At 37.9% G+C, this 10,785-nt stretch overlaps 1 protein-coding gene across 5 annotated transcripts in view; it reads right to left on the bottom strand.

Moving 5' to 3' along the window:
* Nucleotides 1-1,077: 1,077 nt before the first annotated feature.
* Col4a5 (collagen, type IV, alpha 5) overlaps nucleotides 1,078-10,785 on the bottom strand; it is a 213,867-nt gene continuing 204,159 nt past the window's right edge. For 3 of the 5 annotated variants that reach the window (XM_006528696.3, XM_006528697.4, XM_017318372.2), the window contains 4 exons: nucleotides 6,595-6,772; nucleotides 4,096-4,210; nucleotides 3,576-3,748; nucleotides 1,078-2,271 (listed from right to left, as the gene is read on the bottom strand). In XM_006528696.3, coding sequence (XP_006528759.1) covers nucleotides 2,190-2,271; nucleotides 3,576-3,748; nucleotides 4,096-4,210; nucleotides 6,595-6,772 — 548 coding nt within the window. In that variant the 3' untranslated portion in view covers nucleotides 1,078-2,189. The remainder of the gene's footprint in view (nucleotides 2,272-3,575; nucleotides 3,749-4,095; nucleotides 4,211-6,594; nucleotides 6,773-10,785) is intronic. The other 2 variants (NM_001163155.1, NM_007736.4) reach the window with 1 other exon arrangement.

Below are 10,785 nucleotides of genomic sequence, written 5' to 3'. Positions count from 1 at the left end.
ATGGATTTAGGGGTCCAGTAAGAATTACGTGTCAAAATTTGGAGCTGTGACGAAAGGATGGACCATCTAGTGATTGCCATATGCAGGGATCCATCCCATAATCAGCTTCCAAATGCTGACACCATTGCATACACTAATAAGATTTTGCTGAAAGGACCCAGATATAGCTCTCTCTTGTGAGACTATGCCGGGGCCTAGCAAACACAGAAGTGGATGCTCACAGTCAGCTATTGGATGGATCACAGGGCCCCCAATGGAGGAGCTAGAGAAAGTACTCAAGGAGCTAAAGGGATCTGCAACCCTATAGGTGGAACAACATTATGAACTAACCAGTACCCCGGAGCTCTTATCTCTAGCTGCATATGTATCAAAAGATGGCCTAGTCGGCCATCACTGCAAAGAGAGGCCCATTGGACTTGCAAACTTTATATGCCCCAGTACAGGGGAACGCCAGGGCCAAAAAGGGGGAGTGGGTGGGTAGGGGATTGGGGGGTGGGTATGGGGGACCTTTGGGATAGCATTGAAAATGTAAACGGGGAAAATAGCTAATAATAAAACAAAAAGAATTACGTGTCAGTGTTTGCATGGGTTGATCTACATGAAAAAAATAAAACTAAAATAGTTCTTATTGCTTAGATTCTAAAAATTACCACTATAATCTCTAAGCTTCAGATTGCCCATAGGTTCATATCGGGATATAAAATTTTAAAAATTGTTTCAGTTGCTGTATTTTTTGCTATTACACAAACTTTATTATAAAAGCTTTAAAAATCCTTTGATTTTTTAGCAAGTCCGTGTTTGTTTTTGGGAGCTACATGTGGTTCATTCTTATTTATTAGGGATATTAGCTCACTAATTTAATTTAAGCATTATTAATGAACTCTTTCCTAAACACAAACTTGTTCTTTAATATCCACCGATACCACATTATCAAGAAATTTTGTACTTCAAGAGCATCTTCCATTAGTTTATTTTTCCCCGTGGGAAAAAGTTTCCCTTACTATATGTTTTCTGCTTTATAATGAACAAAGACACAGGAACCAATTGCCTGAGAAAGAAATAATTGATGTACCAATGTAAATGAACATGGTTTTATTCTTATGCTAAAGAAAGAGACAATGAACCATAATTATAACATATATCTTTAATTAAGTTGATACTGGTAAATTAAAAAAAATTCAGTGAGAAGATGACAGTTAAGAAAATAAGGTATCCTATGACTATTCTTAATAAAAATGTTTAAAATATAAAGGTTTTAAAAGTCCATTGGCTTTTTCTAATTGAAGGGAGAAGACTAAGCAAATACTGTCTTCTTACACAAATGAGCCCACAGGAGAATAATTCTTGCATAGCACCAGAATAATAAGAATTATTAATTAATTTGGTATTTTTTTTCTCAAAACTGTCAGGATTAAGTAAAACAAGACATAAAATAAGAGATTGCTTCATTGGATATGATAATTTGATAAGTTTTATATGAACCACTAAAATTCTGGTCAAAGTTACTTAAATTTTTTTTTAAAAACTCCCAATTAATTTGCTTTCAGTAATAACTCGATGAAAGGATACATTTTCTCACATGTATATCTTGCTGTCTATAGAGTAAGATTTCATAGATTTTTCAGTAAAGTAGGGTTTATGCCAGATCACATCTAAATGACTCAACATTTTGAACTAAGAGGTTGTTTACAGCATATACACATTTCTTTTACTTACAAAGCAAAGTAAGATGAACACTCTTTTATTAAAATCCTGTGGTACATTAGGATTAGTAGCACCATGAAAAAGAATACTTCCTCAAACCGCACTCAGTACTTTTACTCAGTATAACTCTTCTCTTCATTGAATTTTTGATGTGCCATTTCAGTAACTAGGCAAAGCATATGAACTTCGCCTTACAATCCTTGAAGGAATTTATTGGAGCCCCAGAAGTATAGTCACTTTCCTATTGCTTTCATAAGGAAGGATGGAGCCCTTGCTCTGGCACATTGCTGAGGTACATCTGAATCTTCATGGTTGCTAGTCAGCATGTTCTCTTCGTCATAGAGGATATTAGCACCATTGGTGGGAGCAGTGGTAAAGGTGGGGAGAGTGAGTGAGACATTGCATCCTGGGAATCACATATAATAGTTTATGTATGTATATATATATAATCACATTAAAAAAAACACAAGGAACTCTTCAACAAGTTATGTCCTCTTCATGCATACTTGACATCGGCTAATACGCGTCCTCAAGTCTCCTGCTTTCAGGGTTTCTGACTGAGGTTTGCTAGGAAATAAAAAAAAAATGAAACAATCAGGTTTGTGTTTCCATTTTTGCTACCTAAATTCTATTATAGGGATGAATTCATATTTAGACATTCTCCTCCTGTTAAACAGCTTTACAAGGGACTTAAGTGTATGTTTTCATTTTAAAATGCTTGTCTGTCTATCTGCCTGTCAGTATGTCCAAGTATACCTGTCACAGCATGTATGTAAAGGTCAGAACAAGTTGTAGAAGTTGCTCTCTTCCTTGTACTGTGTGGGTCCAAGGCACATAACTAAGTGGGGCTTAGGGGCAAGTGTCTTAACCTGCTGAGCAATATCACGTTTGCCCTTAATCTCTTAATATACATTGATTGCTATGGCTTAATATCTACTACTGATCACAGGTATGCAACAAAAATTTTGTTGCCTTGCATTCATTGCATGTAGTGATGTGTTCCATAAAGAAAACTTACAATATAACTTCATCCCCCATTCCCTTCCCTTTCTCTCTATCATTCCCATAGTCCCTTTCCTTTTCCCTTTTCCCAGACAATCTTGCTTTCACTTCATTTGCATACATGTGTGCATATATGTGTGTGTGTGTAAAACCCAGAGTCCAGGAATAAGAGAGAAAATATGGATATTTGTCTAAGTATGGCTTATTTTGAATATCATGTTCATTAGTTTCATATATAATTTAATACTTTATGGCAGAATAATACTCCACAATATATTTAAACTTCATTCTCTATATCGTCACATGTATTTTTTGTGACCATTGTCCCCACTACTGTTATTTTTATGTATTTGTTTCTTTGTATTTTTTAACCATTCTTAATATTATAGTATGGGAGAAGTTTAGCCAGTTTATGAGCAATACGTAATACGATTTTAAATAAAAATACCAAGAAAAAAGCAATACATAAAAATAAAGACAAACTTAAAGAGATTGAAATATTCAGAGTTATGTGTTATTTCATCCCTCAAAGACTCAGGTGATGTGCCCAAAAACATTCACAAAAATTATGTTATAAGTTCCTATACATTATAGTTTCACTTCTTGAGATGGTATCACTTTAGTATCCCAACTCCTGACTGTTTTTGGTATTGAAAGGCTAATACTAAGCCACCTGTAACGACAGTTACAAGACAAAGTAAAGTTTGTATTACAAGTTAGTTACATGTGGAGAACGAGGTAAGACTCAAAAACTTGCTCCAACAAATTCCTAAAATTTACTAGGGGTAAACAACCCATTAATAGAATCTCTCTTTCCTAGTATCTATGAAGAAACATTTAGATTTCAACTAAAGCCATAAGGAACTTACTTGAACATGTCTGACATATCAACAGTGGCCAGCCAAAAGCTGTACGAATTGGCATAGTAATTGCATGTCCCTCGCCCATGACATTCGATGAAGGGAGCGGAACGAAATTCTTCCAAACAGGAGCCAGGAGAGGCTAGGGCTTGGCCAGAGCCTTCTGCTCCTGCACTTGTATGCTGAAAAGATAAGGAAAATGTTCAACAACACATATGTGATATACTATTATAGTGATTATTCAATAATATATACCTAACCTGGCCACAAATTAGAATGCAATGAATTTGACTATGAGTAAAGGTAAGAGAACTGTATCTGCATCAAAAACAGTCAACAAAAGCAAAGGGCATATTATAAAAACTGACTCTAGAAAATGCGGGTGGGAGAGCACTGTGCTTGGACAGAGGTTATTTAAGATTCCAGCTTTTTATTACTATGCAAGTGACAGTGATGGTTCAAGTTGTGAGAAATGTACTTATATAGAAGGTCAGCTGTGATGAGAAAAGGGAAGATGGGTGTTTCATACCATCATGAAGGAATAGCCAATCCACAGAGAGTCCCACCCCTGAGGACAGTGTGGAATCTGAATAGTCTGGCTGTGAACAGCGATCACCACAGCTGGCGCCTCACACACTGCACATCTGGTAAAGGAAAGGGGGAGAGGATATGAATTACAGAGTGAGGGCGTAGAAAACAGCAATTGCTCTTCTTCAGAAACCTTCCTATTATGGAGGCCCTTGACAACTGTTTTCAGTGATTAGAAGAGGAGAAAAATGCACTTTGACAATCTTTTTTTTTTTGCATAAGAACTCTCTTTTCTCAAGCATAATGCATTTATAAGCAAAAACTGTAAGCCTTTCAGTACATTGTAGAATTACAGCTATTGCATTTTTATTTTCCATTGTGACATAAATTTGCATTCACACTTGCTGTAGTAAATGTGATAATTGATGTAGGAGTTTGGCTTAGTGTGTTCTACATACTTGCTGTCAAAGGGCCCAACTTGAGGTAGACACTTAGTAATGCTATTATTGTGGTAAGAAGAATGTCTAGTAAACTGGAAAAGACAAAAAGCAGATATTTTCTCAATATCCACCCACTATTGTTCTGCCAAAGACATTTATTAGCCATTTGGCCATATTTGGGTAAGTACAACAAACCCAAAACAGCTGGGCAGGTGCCCAGGCAGTCGGAGATGTGGTTAAAAATGACAAAGTAAGTAAAAACAGCCACAGAATACATGTTAATGAACATATCAAAACTTTAATAAAGAACATGAGGGGACATCTTGAAACATAATGGAGGTCAATTTAGCAAAATTTGTCTACACAATTCATTATATATTATGGAAACTCTTACTCCATAAAGTTGAAACTGAAAAAAACTCCCTCACACACTTGCATGCTATATGTCTCTCTCTCTCTCTCTCTCTCTCTCTCTCTCTCTCTCTCTCTTTCTCTCTCTCTCTCTCTCACACACACACACACACACACACACAGAGAGAGAGAGAGAGAGAGAGAGAGAGAGAGAGAGAGAGAGAGATTTAGGTAGCTATGCTACAAAGGAAACAATGATTTTGCAAATAAGCCAAACTAGGTTACATCTTTGTAGTCAATATCAGTAATGAATGATTCATTCCTTGTGGTTACTAGAACCTTGCATCAGGCTCACAATGAAAATAGCACTATCTAATATGCTCAAGTGATTGATTCAATATGGAAAATACCAGGACATCTCCGTTAATGGTACCAACATCTATTTGTTACTTTATTTATTTATTTTTTTAATATTTTTATTATTACGTATTTTCCTCAATTACATTTAGAATGCTATCCCAAAAGTCCCCCATACCCTCCCCCCCCCCACTTCCCTACCCACCCATTCCCATTTTTTGGCCCTGGCATTCCCCTGTACTGGGACATATAAAGTTTGCGTGTCCAATGGGCCTCTCTTTCCAGTGATGGCCAACTAGGCCATCTTTTGATACATATGCAGCTAGAGTCAAGAGCTCCGGGGTACTGGTTAGTTCATAATGTTGTTGCACCTACAGGGTTGCAGATCTCTTTAGCTCCTTGGATACTTTCTCTAGCTCCTCCATTGGGGGCCCTGTGCTCCATCCAATAGCTGACTGTGAGCATCTACTTATGTGTTTGCTAGGACCCGGCCTAGTTAAAAGCATGCCAAAACTCATCTATTACTTCAACTCCCAATTTTAGCTTACTCCAATAATGGGATGCATGTTTCCCATTGCAAGATCTAATCCAGTTACCTCAGGACCATAGCAATAGTGTTCAGTGTGACCTGACGACTGTCACTATACAATTCAAGTGCACTGATAGCTCCTTAATCTTCCCTGAACTTTATCCCAAATATTGGTTGAGGGCTTGTAGTGCTACTCATTATAATGCACTAAATAAATTCCAAGCTTTAAATTGGCAGTGAAATCATTCTGCTATCTGTGCCCAAGCTAACTTCTAACCTTTTCTCCTATGAAAACTTTAAATACTACATTCTAGATACATTCATATACTACCCATTCTCATTTTCTTTCCTTAGTATGACTTTCCCTTTAAAACTGTATGTGTGTCTAGTTGTTTACCAATCTACCAAAGACAGACCAGTTCAAAACACATTTCTTTGAGACATATATCTCCAGATTTCTTCACTTAGGATTAAACATCCTTTCCTTATACTTTTTCCATTTTTTTTTCCAGTTTGATCTTTTGTAGCACTTGGTCTAAGCTGGATGCATCCCAAATTAGTAAAAACCAGAAGAAATATACATGGGGATATTTGCATAATAACTTGACTGAGTTCTCTTTTTATTAAAATATTTTGCATAGGGCTTAGTCAAAAGCTGATCTCTAAGAAATATAGTTCAAACTAAAATGTTGGGTTGAATATTAAAAATCACTCTTGTATACTTAACTTGGGTGAGTATCATGGATTATCCATTTTACACTGATTTCTTACTAGCTAAACTAAGGGGTAATTGGTAAATGTCAAAGCTAAACCAGTGCCTTACCGACTAATGAATGGCTGGATGCTCTGTCCCTTCAGGGGTTCCATGTTCATTGGCATGGGCTCTGGGGTGGAAAGCCAGTAAGAATAGTCATTTCTTGAAGCAAAGTTACAAACGTTGTTAATGTTGCAGAACATGAAAGGCATGGTACTGAAGCGACGAAGGCAGCTGCCAGCCGTACCTATGATGAATCGAAAAGAAAAAGATGAAGGACTGCATTATGATGTTTAGTTTATCCTACAGCCATAAAATAAAACAGTTCACAATGAAACTGCTGCAGAATTTTTAGAAAACAAACACAACAATTTTTAAAACCCTACGACTCACTCATTTTATCACTTATAAATCAAGATACATTTTACAATGAATGCAGATTTTGTTGGTATGCATCATTACATATTCCCCAGTGTTTTTTTAATTGATTATGGATCCTATAAATAATGGTGTCTTTTGATGAAAATTTATACATTTTTTCAGTAATAAAGGATGACACACACAAAGTCTTTGTAGCTCTACCCATGTCTTGTTCCATGATGTTCCCTTTTCTAAGCTATGTTCAATATGTTATCTTGTGTGGGTTAGCAATCTCTTTAAGTGTATAAAGGATATTAATAAAAATGCTAACCAACTACAGAGAGTTTTAGAGATAAACCAAAAGGTAAATAAATATAAAAGAAGAAGGAAAAAACTTTCAGAAGAACAAAGGAAAGGAAAGTCAAGATTAAATTGTTTAATCTAGGTTCCTAACCTCGGTGGACTGAGACATCCCTCATCACTACGATGTTAGTAAAGCACATCTTTAGATGTGTCTGCGGAAGTGTTAAGGAAAGCCCGTCCCACCTGGGAATCCATCCCATACACAACCACCAAAACCAGACACTATTGTGAATGCCAACAAGAGCTTGCTGACAGACCCTGATATAGCGGTCTCCTGAGTAGCTCTGCCAGTGCCTGACAAATACAGTGATTGATGCTCTCAGCCAACCATTGGACTGAGCACAAGGTTCCCCTTCCCCATGGAGGAGCTAGAGAAAGGACTGAAGGAGCTGAAGAGGTTTTCAACTCCATCGGAGGAACAAAAGTATCAATCAACCAGACCCTCCAGAGCTCCCAAGGACTAAACCACCAACCAAAGAGTACACATGGAGGGACCCATGGCTCCAGTTGCATATGTAGCAAAGGATGGCTTTGTTGGACATCAGTGGGAGGAGAGGCCCTTGGTCCTGTGAAGGCTCAATGTCCCAGTGTAGGGGAATGCCAGGACAGGGAAGCAGGAGTGAGTGGGTTGGTGAGCAGGGGGAGGGGTTATGGGGTAGGAGGTTTTTGTAGGGGAAACGAGAAATGGGGGTAATATTTGAAATGTAAATAAAGAAAATGTCCTAAAAAAAAAAAAGGAAAGCCCATCCTGAATAAGGAGGATACCATCCAACAGGTTGGGGATGAAGAAGGATTAAAAAGAGAAAGCTAAAGAAGAAAGCCTACCAGTATAGGCCTTCAATTCTCTACCTTCTGATAACCAGGAAATGAATATATCCATTCTTTCATACCCTTCTATCACGATGTTTTGCCTAATCAAGGCCAGGAAACAATGAATCCATCTGACCATGGAATGTAATCTATGACACTATGGGACAAAATAAACCCTATATTTTGTTAAACTGTTTTTCTCAGGCATTTTTCACAGTGGTAAAACAGCCTAAATAGGCTATTTTTTTCTTTTTTGAAATAAAAATTTAAATACCTTTATATGTTAAACTTTTTGCTTTGACCTGTCGTTACTACAATTACTCGCTCACAAGTGATATAATACACCTTTTAAATTACTAAACGAAGAGTACATTCATTTTTTTGTTAGAAATATTTTTTTCTAATTTTGTTTTGATTTTTTTTGTAGTGTTTAAAACCAGGCCTAGGAGTTGCTACTTAAGAACTCTGTTACTGAGCTATATTTCTAGTGCCACCCAAATATATTTTCTTTTCATTTTAAAGATTTTATTTTTAATGAAGTGTGTGTGTGTGTGTGTGTGTGTGTGTGTATGTGGGTTTGTACATGTGAGTGTAATACTCTCAGACACTAGAAGAGGAAGTTAGATACCCTGAAGTTGGAATTACAGGTACTTGTGAGGAGTTCAGCCTGTGTATGCTAGGAACCAAATTTGGATCTTGTGCTAGAGCAGTACACATTGTTAATTATTGAGCCATTTCTCCAGATCCTCCAAAACTATGTCTTAATGAGTTTAAACAGTTCTTTTGAATATGAATTCTTCCATAAAATAAAAGACGATGGATGCTCAATGAGTGTGTAGAAAAGGTAACCACCTCAAATACAGATCAACTGTAGGAGAAAGTAAACACAGGAAATGAGGATTTGAAAATTGAGTATTAGCTGGGCAGTAGTGGCGCACACCTTTAATCCCAGCACTTGGGAGGCTGAGGCAAGCAGATTTCTGAGTTCAAGGCCAGCCTGGTCTACAAAGTGAGTTCCAGGACATACAGGGCTACACAGAGAAACCCTGTCTCAAAAAAACCAAAAAACCACCACCAACAACAAAATGAGTATATTCTTCTGTGTCTGAAGGGCTACATTTTTCTCAAAATGAGGACTGGTAAGAATCAGAAACATTTGGAAATTATAGATCTGTATTATGGTTTAGTTGTACAAGGTTTTCCTAGCATGCTTGAGATACCCGGTTTAATCTCTAGCACTGACCACCTACCCTCAATCATTTGGAATTAGTATGTGATAGATTCTGGAAAGGCCTAGGGATCTTTGCAAAGGTTATCAGCTTGAAAGTCATTGATTTAGTTGAAAAAAGTAACCCAGCATACAAAATTGGCTGAAAGAAAAGTAATTGATTCAAGATCACATGAAAGGGAATGGCAGCATTGAGCAACTTAAAAGTGGACAGATTCAGAATTGCCACTGTGGTATCCAGGCACACAGGAACAGGAGTAGCCATTGATTCCATCCTGGAACACAGTGCCATTATGGAAAGAGGTTCCTTGGAGACCACTGTGAAGACAACCTTGATGTATGTGCCAGTTAGACATATCTCCATAGAGGTCTATCTATGCATAGAGGAAACACTTCTGTGACTGCACAGATATTGGGTTCACAGGGACTACAGTTCACAGGGACACACTATGAGACTGTGATGACTCTTTGTTGGTTAAAGCCTTGTCATAATGATACAACATGTGAAGACACTGTTGACAGCTATATTGTCACTTCTGGCCTGGATACACAGGTGCCCTGTGTTTGACAGACAAAAGAATGCAATCCTGACATCTTTTTTTTTGGGGGGGGGGAAGGGATGTGCCAAGCTGTCCTCAGAGGATCAGTAGGGACACATTATAGCCCTGCTTTCCTCCTTCAACTACCTTGGAGTTCCAGCTATGTTTATATCTGTCAGCCTAGACTGATAGACAGGAGCCTAGCAGAATTGCCCTCTGAGAAGCTCCACCCAGCAGAAACAAATGCAGAGACCCATCGATAAACACTGGACAGAGCACAGAGTCTTGTGGAAGAGTTGGGGGAAGAATTGAGGAACCCAAATGGGATAGGGACTCCACAAGAAGAAAAAGAGAGTCAACTAACATGGACCCTTGAGGGATCCCAGAGACCTAATGACCAACCAAAGAACACATAAGGGCTAAACACAGTCCCCTGCTCATATGTAGCAGATGTGCATCTTGGTCTTCATGCAGGTCCACCAACAACTGGAGCAGGGGATTATCCTAAGTCTGTTGCATGCCTGTGGATTCTACTCCCCTAAGTGGGCTGTCTTATCTGGCCTTGGTGGAAGAGGATGTACCTAGTTCTGCAGTGACTTGAGGTTCCAGGGTAGGTTGGTACTCAGGGGGACCTCTCCCTTCTCAGAGGTGAAGTAGAGGGAAGTATGGGGAAAGGGCTATATGAGAGGAGAGGGGGAGCTTCAATCAGGATGTAAAGTGAGTAAATAAATAAAGTAATGGGAAAAAAGAATTGCCATGGTTTGTGTTCAAGTCCTAAATCTATCTATTACTTGTGTGGCTTTTATTAACTGATTTAACCTATTATCCAGTTTCTTTGTTTATAAATTTTTGGGAAATTGTCCTCTATCTTTGTTGTTCTTGCGAAATCAAGTTAGACAAAGGGTTTGATAGTTTTATGTATATGATACAGTAACTTTTTTGTTTGTTTGGTTTCATTTT

Source organism: Mus musculus, chromosome X (assembly GCF_000001635.26).
Source record: "Mus musculus strain C57BL/6J chromosome X, GRCm38.p6 C57BL/6J".
NCBI lineage: Eukaryota > Metazoa > Chordata > Mammalia > Rodentia > Muridae > Mus > Mus musculus.
Note: the sequence above shows the minus strand (reverse complement) of the source record. Positions and strands in the feature narration are given on the sequence as shown.